Source organism: Arachis ipaensis, chromosome B6 (genome assembly GCF_059453495.1).
Source record: "Arachis ipaensis isolate K30076 ecotype BB chromosome B6, ASM5945349v1, whole genome shotgun sequence".
In the NCBI taxonomy this organism is placed as follows: Eukaryota; Viridiplantae; Streptophyta; class Magnoliopsida; order Fabales; family Fabaceae; genus Arachis; species Arachis ipaensis.
In genome coordinates, this window is record NC_142441.1 from 9,168,107 (window position 1) to 9,191,350 (window position 23,244).

The 23,244-nt window shown below is 39.2% G+C and overlaps 4 protein-coding genes across 4 annotated transcripts; 1 reads left to right on the plus strand and 3 right to left on the minus strand.

Moving 5' to 3' along the window:
- Positions 1-6,353: 6,353 nt before the first annotated feature.
- Positions 6,354-7,865, minus strand: LOC107633910 (uncharacterized). The gene has a single exon (XM_088490371.1). The coding sequence runs from the start codon at positions 7,863-7,865 to the stop codon at positions 6,354-6,356; it is 1,512 nt and encodes a 503-aa protein (XP_088346497.1).
- Positions 7,866-7,960: 95 nt separating this feature from the next.
- Positions 7,961-8,981, minus strand: LOC148554566 (uncharacterized). The gene is made up of 2 exons (XM_088490372.1): positions 8,050-8,981; positions 7,961-7,982 (listed from the first exon to the last, which is right to left on the minus strand). Exons 1-2 carry the CDS (start codon positions 8,979-8,981, stop codon positions 7,961-7,963), a joined length of 954 nt encoding a protein of 317 aa, XP_088346498.1.
- A 594-nt stretch (positions 8,982-9,575) lies between these two features.
- Positions 9,576-17,114, plus strand: RSH1 (RELA/SPOT homolog 1). Its single transcript, XM_016349735.3, has 24 exons — positions 9,576-9,925; positions 10,323-10,513; positions 10,798-10,977; positions 11,089-11,154; positions 11,251-11,343; positions 11,429-11,560; positions 11,649-11,750; positions 11,846-11,923; positions 12,324-12,395; positions 12,584-12,691; positions 12,798-12,895; positions 13,100-13,160; positions 13,263-13,325; positions 13,706-13,762; positions 13,870-13,971; positions 14,135-14,293; positions 14,436-14,567; positions 14,707-14,793; positions 14,913-14,984; positions 15,364-15,450; positions 15,538-15,991; positions 16,280-16,341; positions 16,465-16,533; positions 16,633-17,114. Exons 1-24 carry the CDS (start codon positions 9,901-9,903, stop codon positions 16,735-16,737), a joined length of 2,655 nt encoding a protein of 884 aa, XP_016205221.1. The 5' UTR covers positions 9,576-9,900; the 3' UTR covers positions 16,738-17,114.
- A 58-nt stretch (positions 17,115-17,172) lies between these two features.
- On the minus strand, positions 17,173-18,531 carry LOC107645664 (uncharacterized). The gene is made up of 3 exons (XM_016349736.3): positions 18,211-18,531; positions 18,064-18,127; positions 17,173-17,977 (listed from the first exon to the last, which is right to left on the minus strand). The coding sequence occupies exons 1-3, from the start codon at positions 18,480-18,482 to the stop codon at positions 17,324-17,326; spliced, it is 990 nt and encodes a 329-aa protein (XP_016205222.1). The 5' UTR covers positions 18,483-18,531; the 3' UTR covers positions 17,173-17,323.
- Between the last annotated feature and the right edge of the window lie 4,713 nt (positions 18,532-23,244).

The window sequence follows — 23,244 nt, forward strand, 5'->3', positions numbered from 1 at the left end:
CAGATGATATTTTTGAACTAAACCTCCTAAAGCATGATTAACCCCTTGAAAATATTAAAGAATTCAACTCTCAATATACTAATTTTCTCAATAAATTACCATCACAATTTCTAATAAGACATTTAAATTCAACTCTTCCAACATCTTTAAAAATACTTCCATCACAATTTAATTTGACAAATCTAATTCCAAAGGCGTGCACACATACAAAGGAGTTGAACACAAAGCAAGAAAAATAACATACATAATTAGTTAATTTTCTTACTTCTCTTATATTGACTTAGAATTGTTAGCTATGTAACTTATTATTATTATTATTAATGGCCTATCTTTCTTTATAGTATTTTTTGTCAATTTTTTTTGTTGTTGAACAGCAATGAAAAAAAGAAAAAGACAGGAGAGAAAAAAACAAAGAAAGAAACGAGCCAAGATGCAGAGTATTATCCACGCTCTGACAATAGCAATAGAATCCCTGCAGCAGGAGGCTGAAACCACACAAAATCTTCCTCAATCCTCATTCGCAGGAGACCCTCTCTTGGCCAACCAATCGGCAACTCCATTAGATAACCTCAAAACGCACCTCCCAACGTCTCCTCAACTTCCACTCAAAGACCCGTTTGCCACTCTCACTTGTTAACCAACATCTAAACTTATTTTAAATTTTTAATCAGTCAAAGTATGTGCAAAAGGAATCAATTTGTGTTGGACTAATCACTCTGTGTGTTAAAGGAAGTGTTTAGAGTTAAAATTGTATTGTATATATAATAATTTATTAAAAAAAAAATTAGGGATCAACAATTTTATTAAATTTTAGTCAAGCATGTAACAGTAAAAAAAAAAAATCTTATATTATTGAATAAAATTTTACACCATTAAAATATCACTAATGACTACTTAATTATTACAAATCCAAAAATCTGACCAGCACTCCTCATTTATTAACCCAATTTCGAATTATGCATATAACCATCTATTAATTCATTACAAAATCTTTTTTTGTTCGGACCAGGCCAGATAAGGACCGGACCATGGCACAACCCGCTTTGGAACCGACCCGACATACCACAATCGAAGGAAACCATACACTCTGGACTAGGTATTCGATGTCGCTGCCTCTTCACCGCCGGTTGCTGTGGCTTGTCCCTGGCGTAGCAGACGCAGATCCTTAAATAGAATTTGGATCCGCCAGTGAAGGGATAACGTTGGGAAACCGAAGTATATGGAGAAGTTAGGAGGTTCGTGTTTTTTTTTTTTTTTTTTTTGGTCACGTAAAGTTGGGGTGTTCTAAAATGCTGTTTTATTTGATTGGAAAACGAAAATGAATAGAGAAAGAAGGTGAAAGGGCTCAAGTCATTCGGCTATTGGAAGTGTACGGGTGCGTGTGGCAACTGGTTGGGGTGGGCTGAACCAATTGGGCCGATAATTGGCCGGGATCTGAAACCTTTGGATTCCGTTTAAGGTTTTGGTCTACAGAGAGGGACCCATAAAGCCTATAAACAAAAATTGAGACAAATGAAGCCCCACAAAGCAGTCCTTTTTCTGACCGAAAACTAACAGCCCTTTATAAATCCTAGTACCCGATTTTTTGTTTGACAGGAAAGTAGATTGATTTCATTGGTTGAGACTTGAGAGGAAATATATATAGCAGTGCTAGAATACCAAAATAAAAAAATATCTAGCAGTGCTAGATTGACTAGTACCCGAAGTTATTAACTATCAAAACAACAAAATAAAAGAATATTATTAATTATTTTCCGATGTATGTATATTGTATCTATATACAAGATGTATGCTAAAGTACAGATCACCTAAAATGAGCTCCCCAGAGAAATAACCGCTACAGTGATGGTGTAGAGTTTTTTAATTTTGATATGGGAAAGGTGCTGGTGTTTCGCAGCGTTATGGGGTTTTGGGGTGTTTGACGGAGCTGTGACGGCGTTGATAAAAAAATCGGTGGCACCGATGGGTGGGACGGAAATCGGTGGGACCGATTACTGCACTCTTAGCTAACGTCTTCCAGCACCCACAAATCGGTGGCACCGATTTAATACCCCTTAGCCTCTCCCTCACACAAATCGGTGGCACCGATTCCTTCCTCCTCAAATCGGTGCCTCCGATTTCTTCCCCCAAAATTCCAAAAAAGCAACGCCGTCATAATAGTGTAAATCACCCGTAATCATCATATCCCATCATAACTCACACCCCAAATCATATCTAAAAATATTCATTTAATCATTTCTCTCATTGCCTTAGCTTGGAAGATCAAAGTATCAAACACAAGCCGAAATGCCAATTTCGAATCTCTGCATAAAGTCTGTCATCATTTTACACTTTTGTTCTTTATGACTTTATCACACATTAACACCATCTAATGATTGAATAAAGTTTTCGATACTGCAATTTTTTTTTTTAATTTGGTTTTTTAAATCTCGGAATCATTAATGTCGCTAGGAAGTTTTCTTTGGGATCTTGATCCTGTCTCAGAGTGCTCACTTGTTTGTCACTGTACATTTGTACCACTACCTACCTAACACATGCTGCTTCCATATTTTTGTTAATCTTTTTCAAACACTAATTTAAGAGTCATTTATTCTTTCTTCTTCTTCGTTTTTGGGCTTGAAATCAGATTAAATTATTATAAAAATTCAAATATTAATGTAACAATTATTATTATTTGATAGAAACTGTATCAGCCATTATTTTTTAAACGTGTTATTCTAGTGATTTATTTAAAGTATTTTAAATTCATAAAACAGCTAATAAATAAATAATATGCACCTAAAAAATACTGACAGCTTGTAACAAATGAAGGGATCTATCCCTCACCATGGCATATGCTTTTCTTTTCCCCTCACATCACAATGTCACATATTGATGTGGGCATGGATTAGGTTACGAACTTCAAACGGTTATATGCGTTTGGTGTTTCATTTAAAAAGGTCTAAGATTATTATTTGAAAGAAAATTGTGATTTGAATTATAAAGTCATATCATTAGTTGAACATGTATATTTCGTTTACTTTTTATTTTTCTTTACTGAAGATAGATCATTTAATGATTGATGAAATGAATCATACAATAATCTAGCAGATAACTAACAAGAATATTAAACGGATTAAACCCAACGCGTTGTAACAAAACATGCCTCTGGAGAAGTTTATATATGATTCTTTGTTGATTGATTATATGTTATCTAATAAATATATGTAATAAAAATATAAAATTAGTTAAGAGACTAATAGTATATTTTATTTCTTGATAAATGGTAATTTTTTTTTACAATAGAATTTCTCGTTTCTTAAACCAAATTAAGTATTAAACATTTTAATTATGTTATGTGCACATACAATATTTATTGCAGATAAAAGTACATATTTAATATTTCATAAGTTTTGTATAATTATATTATTATAAATAAATTTGATTATTTGTCTAATATATTTATTATTTATCCGTTGCAAATTTGATTATTTTGACAAAACATGTAAAAATAATAGGGTAAAAAACTCAAATATACCAAGGAGAGCTCAAAATTACCAAAATCAGCCAAACCAGAAATCCATACGTAAATCAACCAGGACGAATTATTATATAATTCGAATCAATAAGATTCGAATTATACTCTCAAGTAATTCGAATTTATATAATTCGAATTATCCCCATGCAACAAATGAACGTAATTCGAATCAATATGATTCGAATTATAGATATCCAAAAAATCATGTAATTCGAATCAATACGTATCGAATTAAAATAACCTATTTCGAATTTAGTTAATTCGAATTACTAGGAGAAGTTCACTTTAGAGAGGTTCGAATCTAGTTGATTCGAATTAGGGTTAAAACGGATTTCCATAGTAATTCGAATCAAGTTGATTCGAATTACAACTGTTTCGGCTATAAAAGGAGTTCGAACCAAGTTCATTCGAATCAGTTTCTCTTTCTCTAACCCCACCAAATCCCAGAGAAAACGACCAACCTTTCGTACGAGTAAGAGCAGAGCGCCTTTTTTTGTCGATGGGGGACGATCCGGGAAGGATTTATCGTTTGGATGGAGTTGCTCATATCGCCGGTGTGATCAACGACGAGGTTAGTGGTTTATGAAAGCGTTTTATGATAACGGTATTTGTTAATGGTTTTTGATAATGGTTTATGTTACTGTTAGTGGTTTAGGATAGTGGTTTAGGATAGTGGTGCAGGCTAGTGGTTTATTGTTAATGGTTTTTTATAGCGGTTTATTTTAGTGTTAGCGGTTTAAGCAAGCGGTTTAGGCCAGTGGTTTTTGTTAGTGGTATTTGAAATTGGTTTTTGTAAGCGGTTTGTGCTAATTGTTTTGGATAGTGGTTTTAGTGATGGTTAGCGGTTTAGGGGGGTGGTTTGAGTTGGTGGTGTATGGTAGTGGGTTTTGTTAATGGTTTTTTATAGCGGTTTATTTTAGTGTTAGCGGTTTAACTAAGCAGTTTAGCGGTTTAGCGGTTAACGGTAGTGGTTTATGATAAATGTGATCATGCATCTGTTTTTGTTAATGGTATTTGCACTAGGTTTGAGTGAGCGGTTTGTGTATAAAATGTTGGTCGTTTGTTTCATATATCTTTTACACATCACGATTTATTTTCTGGTTCCTTATGAAACATATTGTATATGTTAGTGGGTTGTGCATCTGTTCTAATTATGCGGTTTATGTACTGGCCAGCCTCGTCGTTGCATCTCCAGCGTTAGGCGGCAGCAGGGGATGCGTCTTGATGAGAGGTACGTTCCGTACCTGCAGATGGCCGGATTGTACCATCTTGCGAGACTGAATGACAGATGGTTCCGACTAGACGAGCCCCTAGTCAGCGCATTCGTCGAGAGGTGGCGGCCTGAGACGCACACCTTCCACATGCCGTTCGGAGAGTGCACCATCACGCTTCAGGACGTCGCATACCAGCTGGGGTTGCCAGTGGACGGAGATTACGTTCGGAGAGTGCACCATTACGCTTCAGGAGCGTGCGGAGCACATTCTACAGTTTGACATCGTCCCCGACCCCGGTCCGTCACACGATTTCTTGACATGGTGGTATCAGCACGGAAAGAGGTTTTTGTCGCCGGAGATGTTATTGGGGGATCCGAGAGGTATTCCTATTCCAGATGAGGCTACGCAGAGGGGTGCAGGTCGACTTCCAGATATGGACCGGGTCGAGGACGTTCCCGACCGACGTCGTATTGAGCGGAGAGCACGAGTTGGGACACGTCGTAGCCAGCGGGAGTGGGTCGGGGTGGATCTTGCTATGGATGACGTCGACCCCCCAGTTAGGGGTGGGGGGAGAGTTCGTGGTCGTGGAGGCAGGAGGAGAGTGGGTGCTGCTAGAGAGGGTGCCCAGATGCCTATGGGAGGTGATGTTGCGGGGGTTGATAGGGCCCATCAGGGCGGGCATGAGGGTGGATCGCGTGGATCTGGTATGGGAGATCGGACGACTCACACTGATGCTGGGCTTGGTGGTGGAGGTCTTGGAGATTACTTCGTAGGTGTTCCCGGTGATGATCATACCCTGCAGGAGAGTACTCCATGGGTTAGTCCGGGCTCGATGTTTGGAGACTTGCTTGCTAGTGATGGCATTGTGGCCGAGTTTGGTGGACCGCATTTCCTTGATGATATCCGGACCATCATGCAGGAGGATGAGGCTGCAGCCGGACGGGTTCAGACGACAGGGACACAGGCACCCCTGGATGTAGATCTGAACGAGCCTGCCACGGCAGCTCCCCCGCATCCTTTTGCCATGGGTGGGACCCCAGCATCGGCCCAGACTATTGGGTCACGTTCAGTTGCCGGCCCGTCATCATCCAGACCCGTGCATGCTGCGCCTGTGACCCCGAGACAGCCAGTTCCGGATGACAGCGACGAGTCTATTGAGGATGAGGAACCACTTATACGGAGGAGTTTCCGGACACGGGTGCCACGCCGTTGCGGCACTGGATCGCACCTATTTAGATGATTTATGGATAGTGGTGTATGTCATGTTGTTATATTTATATTGTGTACCTTATTGGTTGGTTATCATTGTTATGGTATGTACGTTGTAGTTATGTTATTTGATGTTATGGTATGTACTTTGTTGTTTTGTTATGTCATTTACTATGATGTCTTCTACTTTTCTGTTATGTTATATAGTTTGATGTTATGTTATTCATTATGAGTCATCCCTCGCGGTAATGTTGTTTGTTTTAGATACTAATTTCAATCATTTAAAACATATTCAGCAGAAATTTTTGGTACGAATAACAAGTTTCATTACTAATAGGAAACAACTTAGTACAAAGGACCACAATGGTTGCTAACTGAAGTAGAAGACAAGTGCTAATAGATTAAGAAATCTCCTATTGATTTCCAGCAGTCCCGCTGGGGCCTGCGCCTTGTGGACAACTACGCCTGGTGTGACCTGGCTGCCTGCAGAGGCCACATCTCTTTGGCCGGTTCGGATCTGCTTCATCCATGTTGGTGCGGATTCTTGTGGATCTAGGACGACCCTCCCGCGCACGCCTCATATTCGGATCCGGTATAACGGTTGGCCCTGCATAAGGTGGCCAGAAACCCTCTGGAATGGGTGGTGTAAATCCCATCTGATAGACACCGAAAACGGAACTCAGGCGATAGACCTCGTGGACGTAAGGCTGCCACGTAAGTCGTGAATAAGCACAGCATGCCAGTGCGTGCGGACAGGGAAAGTGAAGTGCTTGGAAGTATCCACAATCACAAGTCTTAGACCCTAATGAGACCCTGTACGTACCAAGGGAGAATGAACCTGTCGGAGTCGTCTCAGCAACGGTGTATTCCGAGTTATCCCTGTCGTAAACAGTCACCGTGAAGCACCTGGCTGTCTTCAGGTTGGCCTCGATACACTTTACTAGGTATTGACTGAATTGTTGTCCAGTACCCATCTGAGCCTCGGCCTCCCTTCCCTTACGGACAAATAGCTCAGCTAGCCTTCCGTATGTGGCCTTCACTAGCGAGCAAACAGGGAGGTTTCTTACCCCCTTCAGGATTGAGTTGACACATTCAGAAATATTGGTCGTCATGTGCCCGAATCTCCGACCCTCATCACAGTACTGTGTCCACAACGAATACTCGATTCGGTTCGCCCAGTCACACATTGCCGGATTCTCAGAGCGCAGAATGTCAAACCAGTAGTCGAACTCCACTTCAGTCTTCGCATATGCGGCGTTAACAAGAAGCCTCCGGGCATCTTTTCCCTTGAACGTCAATGCAAAATTCGATGCAACGTGTCGAATGCAGAACGCCCGGTACGCAGCTGGGGGTAGCCATCCCCCATCCGGAGCCTCGAGTGCTGCCTTGATGCCATTATGCCTATCTGAAATAACTAACAGACCCGGCTGAGGTGTCACGTGCTCACGGAGGTGGGAAAGAAAGAAAGACCATGACTCAGCATTCTCACCCTCGACTAGTGCAAATGCCACGGGGAGGATGTTCGAGTTTCCGTCCTGTGCAATGGCGACTAGCAGTGTTCCCCCATACTTCCCATATAGATGGGTGCCATCAATACTCACCAAAGGCTTGCAATGACGGAATGCCTGGATACAAGGGGGGAAAGTCCAGAACAGCCTATGAAAATAAACCTGAGAGTCGTCAACCTGTCCCCCAACTCGAACAGGGCAAGTCCTGAGGACGGCTACAGTGCCAGGCATCGTCAGCTGAACTCCTAAAACCCACCTAGGGAGCTCGTTGTACGACTCGTCCCAGTCCCCATATATGACGGCAACGGCCTTCTGCTTCGCCATCCATACCCTCCTGTACGTTGGCCTGAACCCAAATTGTGCGGCCGTGGCATTCTGAAGCACCTTGATGTTCACAGCTGCATCAGCCCTAACCATCGGCATAATGAAGGTGGATATCACATGGTAGTCCAGACTCCTATGGTCGCTGGAGATGGAGCTGGCGAGACATGTATGCGGACCGTTGTATCGCTTCACTTCCCAGATACCCTTCCGCTGTCGGAGACTCATCCGAATGAGCCATGTGCACCCATTCCCAAACTCAGAACACTTTCCCACATACCTGCGATAGTCAGACTCAACGACCTTGTACTGGACCCCTCGGCGGATACTGTACATCTTCACATTGAACAGCGCCTCATCTTTATCCTGAAATTGTTGGCCAACCTGAAACTCGTTCACACCGGCAGACCCCTCGGTATCTCTAGCGCCAAATCCTGAGGGCAGCAGAGCATTTTCGTCCTGCCGCATGGCATCCAGGTCCAACGAGGAAAAATGGGGTGGATACTGCTGTGTGCCAGAACTAGATCCACCTGTAGCCCTTCTCGGAACAGTAGTTCCAACATCATCGCCGCTTTCATCAGCGATCAAATCCGGCTCCACGTCATCGTCATCTGGATCATCAAACAAACCATCACCAACACCAGCCGGTGTGGGACAATGTACCTCGGTGGGAATATGTTCCCCATGCCGAACCTCATCTCCAACATTCCCGCCCAGATCGACGGCAAACGAAGGGGACGCAACAGGCTGCATCGGTGGCTCATACACAGGAGCAGAGGACGAAGCAACAGCAGGTCTCGAGCTCGACCCGGCTGCCGCGGCTATAGTATTCGCATTCCGGTTTGAACCACCCGAGCTAGATACCACATCAACCAACTTAGCCAACAACTCTGGTGTCCTTACCTCGGGAAACTGCCTACGACAAAGAAACATAACCTGCAAGTCCTCGTTACTGCCGATTGTGGAACAATCAAACTTCACGGTGTCATGGAGCACCGCTGTTGGAATGCGGTAGAAAAACTTCTTGACCCTTTTAACTCCTTCGAGACCAAGCTTATCCAGCACACAGCTAACAAGAGCATCGTAGGTGGTTGTTGGCGTCACGATAATACATAGTGGATCCTTATCAGTGAACTTCACGCCGGATCGAGTTTTTCTCTTAATCGACCCTCTATAATGTACCAACACTAGGAAACTCTCCTCACTAGCCATCTCCCCACTTTGTTCACAGCATCATGAGTTCACAGCATATATATATAGCCCTGGTTCCTGCTATATATATATATAATTCGAAACAATTTGTTTCGAATTATCACAAGCTAACCTAGTAATTCGAACTAACCAAACTCGAATTCCTTACTTATAATTCGAATCAATTTGTTTCGAATTATGTTGATACACAAGCTAACCTAGTAATTCGAATTAATTAGACTCGAATTCTTTATATATATTTCGAGACAAATTGTTTCGAATTACCATATGTTGTTACCTTCATAGTAATTCGAATCATATTGATTCGAATTACTTTAACTCGTTGCATGCACATAATTCGAATGAAATCAATTCGAATTACTTGAGAGCATAATTCGAATCTTATTGATTCGAATTACATAATAATTGGTCCTGGTGGATACAGGTGAAGATTTTTGATTTGGCGGATTTAGGTAATTTCGAAGTCTCCTTGGTTTATTTGGGTTTTTTGCCCAAAATAATATGTATTGGCTAATTTAGTTTTAGTAGAAATTTACATACAAAATATTTTATTATTATTATTTATTATTTATGAAAAAGGGGTTTAGATTTTTAGAAGGGAAATGAAGGGGAGGAGAGAAATATCTGGTGGTACGAAAAAGGGTATTATTGTGTGGCCTCAGCTCAGCTCAACTGGTTTATCTGCTCTCACCTCTCAGCTTTCTCTCTCTCTCTCTCTCTCTCTCTGTTATCTTCCTTCTTTCCTTCGCCTCCTTCCAATTCTGCTCATCCACTCACTCCCTCTTCCTCTTTCTTCTTCCTCCTCCTCTTCTGCTCCGAAATTCAATGACCCCATCATTGTGTCGCTTCCGATTCACCTCACTTCGTATCGAGCTCGTCCTACTCAATTCTCAATGAGACTGCGCTTTCTCAACACAACATGGCATCTGCTTCTTCCATGTCAGGTACGCTTGGTTTCCCTTCATTTAATTTCCTTTGCTTTGCTTATCAATAAGAACGATAGAAGGCAGAAAACAAATGCCACCGTTTAGTTCACGGTAATAATAATAATTGTGTTAAAGTTGCCATCTTTGTTCTTGGCTCTTTGGATACTCCATGTGCATGTGTCTCAATTCCGGCGATAAATGCCAACAAATCCTGCAACTTTTGCGGCCTTAACTATGTTACTTACCTAATAATGCCTAGGTTCAACTTTTTGTTGTTCTTGAATTCTCTTTCTTTTTCTGGTAGCTTAGTGAATGTTCCTTTCTGTTTGTTTGAACTCTTGATGATTATTTTGAAGCGGAAATTTCGACATGTGCTTCTTGACCGAGCTTGTATTGTTTCTTGTGTGTCTTGCAGTTTCTTTAGAATGTGTGAATGTGTGCAAGCAGTGGAGATGGGAAGGGGGTGGAAGATATGATTGTAATCTTCTGTCGTGTGCCTGGAAAGCTCCAAGGGTCCTTACTGGATTTCTTGCGAGCACGGCTCATCCTCATCAGTCTTCGTCCATGTCCCGGCAGCGAAATGGGAGAAGGAACCGGTATAATTTTGTAAGTTTTTGCAGTTTCCCTTGGCGTTTTTGCGTCCAGCTTTGTGTGAGTGCTGCCATTTCGACTCATGTCGGGATTATTAGGCTGTAGAATGCAATTAATTGATGCATTACTTCGCCTCCCATTTATTTGGGTGGGAGGAGAAGGTTATTAATTCATTATGACCTTTTTTCCGGCACTCTGTATAAGGCAAAACAGTTAATATTGGTGTTGTAATTTTATGTGTCATTTAAATATCAGCATCGTTGTTGATTATCTTACCTGTCAATCTTGAACATTGGTAGGAATGCAAAGCCTTTAGTATAGTTAGTTCACATCCAGACGGAGCGCTTGATATCATACTTCTTGAAGGATTCTCTAAATCTATCTTGTCTCAAGTTGCTAGTAGAAGATGGCAGTTACGTAGTTCGTCAGCCTTCTCATTGGATACTGCCAATGATGTTACCCCTGAAAGTTTGTGGGAGGTACAATGTTCTAGTGAACCTGGAATGTCTAATGTTGGTTATGATTCTTCGAACAACAACATCCCCTTTGCTTGTGTTTGAGACCTAATATATTCCATTTGATTGCTGCAGGATCTTAAACCTGCGATCTCATACCTATCCCCTAAAGAACTAGAATTAGTTCATAATGCCCTTATGGTAAGCAATCTTAAAAATGTTTTCTCAGAAAAAAACCTCTTCAAGTTAGTAGGATTTACATTTTAATTTTGTCTGTCTTATTCCTTGTTGTTACAGTTGGCGTTTGAAGCTCATGATGGTCAGAAAAGACGCAGTGGTGAACCTTTCATCATTCATCCAGTTGAGGTTGCACGTATTCTTGGAGAACTTGTAAGTTGTGCAGAAATGCTACTTCTTCTGTTAAGTAAGTGTATATGACAAATTAATGTTTATTATGGATCCAACTACGTACCAGGAACTTGACTGGGAATCGGTGGTAGCTGGGTTACTTCATGACACAGTTGAGGATACAAATCTTGTTACTTTTGAAAAGATTGAGGATGAGTTTGGTGCTACTGTACGCCACATTGTGGAAGGAGAAACCAAGGTACTGATTCTTGATTTTAAAGTATTTATGAAATGTCCATGAATTTCCAAATGAATTGGGTGCCTATTATCTTATATGCCCTAACTAGGTGTCAAAGCTAGGAAAATTGAAGTATAAGAATGAAAATGATTCTGTTCAAGACGTAAAAGCAGAGGATCTTCGGCAAATGTTTCTAGCCATGACAGAGGAGGTGAACTCTTCTACATAAATAGGCGCTTGTCTATTCCCAGTGTATTCTATGTCACAGCTTGAAATCAATTTGACAACTGATGGATGTCATTGCAGGTTCGGGTTATTATTGTCAAATTAGCAGACCGGTTACATAACATGCGCACTCTATCTCATATGCCTCCACATAAACAGGTCAGCGCATTTTTTATCTTCTAACTTTGACACTACAATTCGTATATCCATTTAGGCCACTTTTATTCTAATATTCAATTGCTTGAAACTGAACAAGAATTTGATTGTTTATGACAATCTTTATTTTCTTCTGAGTAGCTGTGGCCTGAAGTTGATTGTTTATGAAGATCCATCTTTATCCTTGAATTGCCTTTACTGCATTCACTTATTATTTATTGATATTGTAAAGAGTTTACACAATGTTGATAGCTCTGAATATGCCCTACAACCTATGAATGTTTATGTCATTAAAATTATAGCAGTATTATTAATTTATGCTTCTGTGTTGTATCAAATGTTTTAAGAATTAAGACTAAGCTTGGCCCTGAGTTGCTTTTCTGACACTACTATTTTTATATAGGCTAGCATTGCAATGGAGACATTACAGGTTTTTGCCCCCTTGGCAAAGTTGCTTGGGATGTATCAAATTAAGGTATGCATGCATTGCCACAGGGAGCTAGCATTAATGTTTTTATCACAAGACCTCATATAGTTATATTAGACTAGAACTCACAAAAGAGACTACTAATCTTGAAGTTTACTATAATACGTCTATATTTTTCATAACATGAGGGTTAATCTTGCTTACCATAATTCATCATTATGCATTTTCATATGCAGTCGGAACTAGAAAATCTTTCATTTATGTACACAAATGCTGAAGATTATGCTAAAGTCAAGAGGAGAGTTGCTGACCTATACAAAGAACATGAGAAAGAACTTATGGAGGTAATACTGCTCTGCCTATCTTAAATTTGTGTTTAAATAGAAAGTAGAAAATTATAACTTCATGCTGTGTCCATTTATTAGAAAAGAATTCCCCCTTTCTTAACAGGCAAACAAAATATTGGTGAAGAAAATCCAAGACGATCAGTTCTTGGACCTTCTGACTATTAAGACAGAAGTCCGTGCGGTGTGCAAAGAGCCTTACAGGTTAAAACTCAGCACCAGCACCACTGTTTTGTTATTTCCCCCTTTTCATGTTGGCTGATCCATTTTGACATTGTCCACATTTTATATGTTTCCTTTATAGTTCTCTATTTACAACTTAAGTGCTTCTAGATAATATGTGTTTTGTGTTGTACTTTAGCTTACTTCTCTTGCAATTCATTAAGAAATATGCCTGGTCACCTGCAGTGTCTATAAGGCTGTTCTCAAATCAAAGGGATCAATCAATGAGATTAACCAAATTGCACAGGTTTGCTATGATACATACTTGAAAATTGAAAAGATTAATGTGTTATGAAGAATTCAGTTAAAAATTTAGTCTTCTGAAGTATTAACTGTTTATTTTGACCAGCTTCGTATCATCATTAAACCAAAGCCATGCCTTGGGGTTGGTCCTTTATGCAATGCACAGCAGGTAACCAATACACCATGTTCATGGACATAATTGTTTTTGTTCGTTAGACCGGGTCTGGAACGGGTCGGGTTCTGCGTGAGAGTGGAGGGTTGGGAGGACTCGCTGGGAGCAAGGTGAGAACGGGGTGCTTCCGAGCTGACGATGTGTGAAGGGTGCCACCTGCAAAAAGGACTCCGATGCTCAAGTCAGAAGCCGTACAAAAAAGGTGGCGGCTAGGTTTAGTGTGAGTGACGTACCTTGCTCCCAGCGAGTCCTCCCAACCCTCCACTCACGCAGAACCCGACCCGTTCCAGACCCGGTCTAACGAACAGTTTTCAACTTGGTCCACCTTATTTCTTAACATTTCAGAAGACCTTATCTGATCTTCTCATCTTATGCAGATTTGCTATCATGTTCTGGGTTTGGTCCATGGAATCTGGACCCCTATTCCTAGATCTGTATGTGTACTACTCTCTTAACTCTATTTGAGGGTAGAAAGTACTACTTTTAAGAGAAACAAATTTTCATTGACTGGTGAGAACTATTTGCTATGTTTTTTTCATAGGTGAAGGATTACATTGCAACCCCAAAACCCAATGGCTACCAGAGTCTTCATACAACTGTGATTCCGTTTTTGTATGAGAGCATGTTTAGGCTAGAAGTCCAGGTAATGTTGAATTTTTTGGGGTTTCCATATTTAATTTCATCTTTGCAAATTCCATTTTCTCCAACTAATTGTATATAGAGCTCTACCTGATCCACGTGAAGTGCATCACAGGATTTTCTGTTTGTCCTGATTTTTTTAATTTTTAATTCTTTTACCCCTGCAGATTAGAACAGAAGAAATGGATTTGATAGCTGAAAGGGGCATTGCTGCTCATTATAGTGGGAGAGAATTTATCACTGGCTTGGTTGGAAGTGCATTGCCTAATAGTAAAAGTGCAAGAGGGAAGACTGTGTGTCTTAATAATGCCAACATTGCACTCAGAGTATGCTATCTGTTCCTGACAGATTGTGATAGAAATAAACTTGATTAGAAAGTTTATTAATGGTAACCTTGACTTTGCACCAAAAAAGGGGTAAAATTTTGATACTTGGTTGTTTAATAAACGAAGTATTTTTTCCGTACAGATTGGCTGGCTCAATGCAATTAGAGAGTGGCAAGAAGAGTTTGTTGGCAACATGAGTTCCAGGGAGTTTGTAGACACAATTACAAGAGATCTGTTGGGAAGTCGTGTCTTTGTGTTTACACCCAGGGGAGAGGTAAGGATGGGCTATGTGACATGCAATACAACTTCCTTTTTTCTCCCCTTCTTTTTTCTCCGTCAATTCATTGAAACATATAATTAAGAAGCTAGTATCAGAATATTTTCATCGGATTCTTGATGCATATCTTATGCAGATTAAAAATCTTCCTCAAGGTGCTACTGTCATTGACTATGCTTATATGATACACACTGAAATTGGTAACAAGATGGTAGCTGCAAAGGTATCAAACTCCTCATTTTTTGTGATAATTTAAATCAAGTGTTAATCAGGAAAAGACATAATAAAATAAGATGTTTTATACCATTGTTAATATTAGCAATCCTTATGGTGTCAATACAGGTCAATGGTAATCTTGTTTCTCCTGCACGTGTACTTGCAAATGCAGAAGTAGTGGAGATAATCACATATAATGTGCGTGCTATTCAACTCACCCTATTTATTTGTCATTACTGTTTGACATATTTTCTGTGATAGGAAAGTAATTATATTTTGAATAGGGAATTGTGGAAAGGGAAGATAATGTGCCATGTTGGCTTAATTGTATATTTAAGTATCTGTGGTTCAAGTTTTGGATTCATTTTTTAAGCCTGTCTTCTGTATCTCCTATGCATCATAAGGAAGAAAAAAATGTATGCTTATACAAATTTTATCCATAATTTTTATGTTTTGACTTTCCTCCATGACATTGATCGGTTGTTTATACCCACTGGAAAACTTGTAACATTGATCAGTCACTGTTACTGCATGTTACCCTTTTAGCATCATTGGAGCTCATAGTTTTTTGTTACAGGCACTTTCCAGCAAATCAGCTTTTCAGAGGCATAAGCAATGGTTGCAACATGCTAAAACCCGTAGTGCAAGGCACAAAATAATGAAGGTATAGTCTCATAAAACGGATGTAGTGCCTGAGTCATTTAGACTAGAACAAAGGTTGTGCTCTAACTAAACATTTTATGTTGTCTAGTTCCTTAGGGAGCAAGCCGCACGTTCTGCTTCTGACATCACAACGGAAGCAGTCAATGACTTTGTCACTGATTCTGAAGGAGAAAGTGAATCTGAAGAACTGTCACATGGTTCAAATGGTTGTAGACCAACGTGGGGAAAAATGTTTGTGAATGGAGTGGAAATAACAACTCCAGAAAGGAATCGGCTTCTCCCCCAAAGTAAGAATGGAAGTGTTTGGTCCCCCAAGGTAAACGGAAAACATAACAAGCACGTGCATCATGTAAGCTTGAATGGCAAAGAACAGATGTTGAATGAGGGAAACAATTTGGCCAAGATAATTCAAGCTACCGTTCCAAGATATAAGGAAGTCCTGCCAGGTTTAGAAAGTTGGCAAGCTCAGAAAATTGCTACTTGGCACAATATTGAGGGGCACTCCATCCAATGGTTGTGTGTGGTATGCATAGACCGAAGAGGTAACCTTACTATTCCAATAATGTTGATTAATTTCATTCCTGGGATCAGCATGATACTTACTAGTAAGCATTTTTGTTAGACTATATGCTTTGCAGGACTGAGTCGGTATGATGAAAAACTCTAAACATAATACGTGTTTTTCATATTTAATCTTTGATCATCCAGAGCTATTGATTCAGAATATGGCATGAAGTTACAATGATGAAATGAATATGTATTATTAGCTGTTATCTTGATTCCTTCTAGTAAAAATCCCTCATTGGTAACCTGTCAACCAAATATTTCAGGCATGATGGCCGAGGTCACAACAGCATTGGCCACAGCAGGCATAGCCATATGTTCTTGTATGGTGAGTGGTTAAACGAAGTCCCAGCAATCACACTATACTGAAATAACATAACATGTATTTTACATCACACTCGTTCGATTTTATTTTGGCATATACGTAACACTTGACTTATCAAATGACCAGGCTGAGATTGATGGAGGAAGAGGAATGGGTGTCATGTTATTTCACATAGAAGGAAACTTGGAAAACTTGGTACTGTACCATGTCACCATTATGCTCAGTACTTAATTCATGATTTTTCTTTCTAATTAAATGAAACTTAGGTCAACTAACAGTTAAGTTATTTCTCAGGTGAATGCTTGCTCTATGGTGGATCATATATTAGGCGTTTTAGGGTGGTCTACCGGTTGCAGCTGGCCGAGCTTGGTGGAAGACAATGCTGTTCTCGAGTGCTAGTTCAAGCATTGCAAGACTATATCAGGGAACTTTAAGTTTTGTTCGCATCAAGGAAGGCATTATTATGTGTCTAAATTTTTGTTTCATACATAAATTTGTTCCAACTCGCTAACCCAATAAACCGGCAGCAGCCAATTGAGCTAAAGACTAGAAACTCAAGGCGGTTGTATATAGAAAAAAGAGTGATAGGATAAAGGAGTATATACAAAACTGTAAATGTAGTTGTGCAGAAAAAATACGAGTATTTAGATTTTACTAGTTAGTTGCTGGAGATGTCTTGTTAGTTGTTACAAAGTCTTTTTTAACTTGTCTTATCTCTCAAATTACAAGGCCAATATGCTATAAATAAAATAATTGCGTTATATAAGTGGGATTAATAAGGTTCCTAACATTAATAAGAATTCCATTTTCTTTTTCCTTTGTTAACATGTTCACTTTGACTAACCTGTATTATTGTTATAACTGATTGAAATATGGGTTCTCAAAATAGATACAAAGATCGTGTAAACTGTAAAGTTCATATGGTTCTAATTCATAAGACATAAACATATATAGGATCCGAAATCTACTTCATGGGACAACTAGTCTATACTACAGACTCAGCCTCATCGAGAACAAAAATCGATTCTTGTCGGGTCAGAAAAAGTACGATGAAAAACAAGGCTAGCAAAATGGTGGGAACAATCCAGTTTTTGAGTACCGAAGGTTCTTCATTCAGCTCCAAACACAGATTTGCTTTTGCTGTTCCTTTGAAAGTAACATCGTTTGATAACTTCATGGCTCTCTCATTCTCAGCATAATCGGAGGCATCACCATCACAGTCACTGCAAACTTGGCCATGACAATAGTTTTCTCCCTTGAAGTCTTCCTCCGGTATCAGCTCTGCAGGCCAAACCGGTTCATCATTGTAATCGAAGGAGGTGCACCCTGTTGCCTTCGAGCTCTCTTCTTCCTCCTCCTCTTCATCACTCCCTAAAACACCATCATCATCATCATCATCATCTTCCCCCTCGTTGATATCACTGTCCTTGTCAGATTCTGTTTCAGTGGATTTGAGGCCATGTGAATGGCCATCATTGGGGCTATTAAACAGTGACATGGTGCAATCTTCCGCAACCCCAGTGTCATTGGAAGATGATGCACTTTCAGGGTGTGAACAGTCAGAGAACGCAATCTCCTGTTGATGAAAGCAGGTCTGGTTCTCCTCTTCGTTATTGAGTTTATGATCACTCTTCTCCTCCTGGAACCAAATTCAACATCCAATTTTGTTGCAACAATAACAAAAAGCAAGTGCTTAACGGAACAAATAGGAAGGATGAAAATTACCACAATCGTCATAATCTCTGAGGGAGTAACTTGGTGCAAATTCATACTCTTATTGGATGTGAAACTGCTTCAACAAAAATAGTTTAGTTTCCTATTAACGTAGATATGCATAATCGTTGATGCACAATGATATAAATACATATGTACCATGCAGTTTTGTGATCCTCTGCACTCTTATACCCGCATTCGTCTTCGTGGTGATCATGGGTGACCATTCCCTTTGCCTCTGCATTGCTTTTGTTTCTTGCGAAAGACGTAACCGCCATGAAACCTGCAACGGCCAAGGCTCCACCGATCACGACTAGCCCGGCAACACCGCCGCCGCCGCCAAGAGTGAGGATTATGCTGCCCAATGGATTGATCTTCTTCTTTCCTTCATTACTATTATTGTTTGTTAGATTGGCTCTTGCCTCCCCCATCTCTCTAGCTAGCTACTAACTGCTGTGCTGTTGTTGTTTGTTGAAATGCGACAAAGACAAATCCAAGAGATAAAGATTATCTTAAAAAGAAGGAACGTAATAGAAAGTGACAGCGAAGAAAGGGGAGTCAGAAGAAGCGGGCTACTTAGACTGACACGTGTTAACATTTTCTCTTCTTTACCACTTCTTCACACCACAAATACTTGATGAATTATGTATATTATTCAGCTACTTAATCGTAACCCAGATTTATAGTGTGTGTCTATAACTTGAAACTCGTTATTTCTGTTAAACACTGACTGATGCATGCATTCATCAGTGATGATGCTCTTCTGTGGTTTCAAAATAGCTAACTTTGCTCCCACATAATGGGATCATTAAAAAAAATTTAAAAGTATAAATTGAACATTTTTATTTTAAGTTTTTTTTTTTTTTTTTGAACTATCGATTTGATTAATATCAATTTAAGAAAATATAATACCATAAATAAAAATACCAAAACTTTTAATAATGACGTATTACACATAAATATAAAAAAAATTAGCCGAAAAATGTTTGGTAAGCTCTTCAGAAGGTCGCATTTCTATGCCTATATATATTATATATAATGGGAATGTAAGGAAGGATTGGTGTTTAATTTTTTTTAAAATATTTTTTGTTATATATAATATATAAAAAATATTTTTTTATTTTTAATATTTGAACTCAAAACTTTTTGGTTAAATCATAAATAATTTGTCATTTTTATTAATTCTATTTTTATCATCTTAAAATACCCTTTGATATATATTATTTATAAAAAATATTTTTTTGTTATTTTAAATTTTTAAATTCAAAACCTCTTAATTAAATTATAGGTAGTTTTGCTATCTCAATTAGTTTCACTTTTATTAAGTTTATACATAAGAATAAACGAATGGATTAATAAACAAGTTAATATCTATTAATATACTAGTAAGTGATAAGTTAGTATAAATATACATTTGTTTTAAGTGAAATTAAACAATGAATGTTATGTACATATTTATAATTAAAACTAAAAAATTAATTTTTTTTAGCTAATATCAATCAAATTATTTAAAATTATTTTATTTTAAAATCTAAAATATATGTCCTAAACCGTTAACCATAAATGCTAAATTATGAACTCTATATTCTAAATTTTCTACAAAATAAAAATTTTTAGAATTAAAAAAAGGTTAATATATTAACTAATTACAAGTTATTCCATATACTTTCTCTTTATATATAATGTAGTAAAACTATTAAAATAACTTAACCAAGTCAAAAATGAATTAATCTTTAAATTGGTCTCTAAAATTATATTTGTGTCTCAATTTGACTTTTAAAATTTTGATTTATTCAATTTAATTCCGCAACTTTGTATATGTAACTCACTGACTTTTTTTTTTTTTTTCATATAATCGTTAACAACATGTTGAGATAGATTGGCAGCTATTCTGTTAGATTTTCTAATAGTTATCTGAAATGTTTGTTAAAACTTTTTTTTTAAACTCAATTTGTTCCGTATGAAGCATTTAAAATCCTAATCCTAATTCTATTTAAGGGTTTGCTTCATAGATAGCAATTTGAGATAAAAGCTTTTAATGGCTATGTCAGATACTTGTTAGCAAGTCCTTCGTAACCGTTGTTAGTCTATTTTAGCATGTCATTCACAGTTTTGTGATGGAAACAAGATAAAAAATTAGATGATACTATTCTTTTCTGTCCGCCTGATGAGGGGACCATCAGGAATTATCATCGGCTACTCAGATGCTTCGAGCTCATGTCGGGATTGGCCATTAATTTTGAAAAGTCCAGCCTTATACCGGTCAGCTGTGAGAGGATGTGGGTCCGGAGGATGTGTCGGTTACTGGGTTGTAAAGAGGCTTCATTACCAGTCAGATATCTGGGCATTCCCCTGGGAGCAAATCCGAGACTGGTTAAGACATGGAAACCAGTGATTGATAAGGTGGAAGACAAACTGAGTTTGTGGAAAGCAAAAACTCTTAACAAAGTAGGTAAGCTGGTCCTAATTAAGGCGGTTTTTAGTAGCTTGCCGATTTACTACCTCAGTTTATATAAGATGCCAAAGACAGTGGCAGAGAAGCTGATTTCCCTGCAACGACGGTTCCTGTGGAGTACTGAGGATGGGAGATACGGGGTACCGCTCGTGAAGTGGGAAGTGGTTATGGCTCCAAAGAAGGCAGGTGGGTTGGGAGTTGGGGATGCGGTGATTCGAAATACTGCATTGCTTTTTAAGTGGTGGTGGAGGTTCTCGAAAGAAGACTGTCCCTTATGGAAGAAAGTGGTGTGCTCTTGTAATAATATGCATCCTGCAAGAATGGTGGGAGGACAGCCTACTCCCACGCAAGGGGGTCCTTGGAAGGATATATGCCAGCTACAAGTTAGTAAGCCAGGGCTGAGAGATCAGATGATCAGTGGGTTGTCGATGGAGTTAGGGAATGGCAGAACAATCTGATTCTGGGAGGATAGATGGCTACCGGCTGGAGTATTGAAAGATATATTTCCTAGGCTTTTCTCGGTCTCAACTCTTCATGAATCTGTGATAGCAGACTGTGACTTTTGGGATGGGCTAGTGTGGATTTGGAGTTTCCAGTGGAGGAGAGAGTTGTTCCAGTGGGAGTTGGACTTAGTACACCAGCTTCATGAGATCTTACAGTCATTCAAGCTTACAAATGGGAGGGAAGATAGTGTGGTATGGAAATTTGATAAAACAGGTGACTACTCAACAAAATCCTTTGTGCGAGTGATGCAGGAGGAAGTCCTACCGGAGGAGGTTACCAGCTATAGCTTCACTAGTGCTGTTTGGAAAGGATTTGTCCTCCCGAGGGTTGAACTCCTTTCTTGGTTTGCGTTAGTCGGAAGGGTCAACGCAAAGGATCGACTGTGCAGATTACGGGTTATTGACCAGCAGGACAATAGGTGTCTTCTCTGTGGTAAGCCTGTGGAAACCGCGTATCATCTGTTTCTTAGTTGTGAGATTACATGACAGGTGTGGTGTGCTTGGCTAATGGCCTTTCAACAAAGGTGGAGCTTTCCGGGTACTTTGAAGGAACATTTTGAGAGTTGGACGAGCTTTCTAGGAAGGAAGGTAGATAGGAAGAGATGGTTCACTGGATTCTTTGCTGTTATCTGGACAATTTGGCTAGAAAGGAATGACAGGCTCTTCCGAAATAAGAGTTCAAGAGTAGGGGACATTATCAACAGATCGTTTACGTTCTACGAAGAATGGAGTGGTGCTGAGCCCTTTGGGTGTTGATGGCCGGGTCACAGTGTCTAGGAGTTGTATGTTATCTTGTTTTATTCTTACTATAGCTTTGCTATCTGCTCCACTCTGCTGTGTTGAGCTCCCTTTGATTCAAAAAAAAGAAAATTAAAGTGAGTTACATATAAGAAGTTTAGAAACTAAATTGAGTATATTAAAATTTTGAGAACAAAATTAAGACACAAATGTAACTTTATGTACTAATTTTAGTATTAACCTACCAAAGACAATTACTTCTCTCTTTTTTTTTTCTTGGTCAGTAGATTGGACGCAGCTCCAATCCTAAACATCACAAACACATTTAAAGATTTTATCCACTATTTGGTCATTACCAAGATTTAAACTCGAATACAATAGTAGATATTGTCTTTTTTTTTTTTGGTCGATGATATTGTCTAAATACAACATATTAAGATGCACCATATTTTTCTTCTTCAAAATTATGGTAATTACCTGCTTTCTGGACTGAAACATAACAATTACCCTTGTATTTTCAAATATTTTTTTGTCAAAATTTGGGCCTTGTTTCTTTCTTGAGGGGTAGCCCGTCCAATCCATATATTATAAGTGCATCACATACTTGACCAAAAACCAGTGCATTACATAAGAAAAAATGGGCCTTGAGGAGCTGAGGGGTTTCCCTTAATTTAAATATAGATTAGCCCTAGTTTACTGCAAGCACATTCAGTAAAAAACTAGCCGTTAGACGTTCTCTCCGTACTAGTGCGATCCTTCAAGCCTTAACCGTTTTCAGCCACCATGTCAGGCGACGGGAGGCCGGCAAGAGCTCCAGACGAGGACAACCAGTCCGAACAAGAACAAGATCTCCTCCAGAGAAGCATAAAAAAGGTAAAAAAAAGGAGAAGCGGGATTTACGGGATCGTCGGTTCTTGTCCCTCGCGATGAAGATTGGATGCATCTCAAAGAAGGTCAACTTGGGGAAAGATCCTATGCCGACATGGTTACAGGGAAGACGTCAAATTTGAAGAATGACTCTCTTGAGGATGATTCTCTTGGCTCTGAATCTGGAGATGAGGAGATGCAAAGCGATCAAGAAGATATCCCTGAAACAGCGAATGAAGATAGAAATAATGAGCAATCTAAAAGATCAGAAAAAAAAATGAAATCACAGTGGAGGACATGGGAGATGGGTTGTACAACATCATCATCAGTGAGAACACTAGAAATGAACTATGGAAGCCTTGGTGGAGATCCCTTATTGTCAAACTAATGGGAAGAAAAATTGGCTATGTTGCTATGAAAAGGAGGATTGAAACCATATGGGGAAGCTATGGAGGTATAGATGTCATAGACCTTGGTAATGAATTTTATCTTGTAAAATTTTATGCTCAGGATGACATGGACTATGCACTCCTAGAAGGCCCTTGGAAGATATACGACCATTACCTAGCAGTGAGGTTGTGGGAACCGAACTTCAATCCGCTCTTGACCACAATTGATAAAATTACAGCA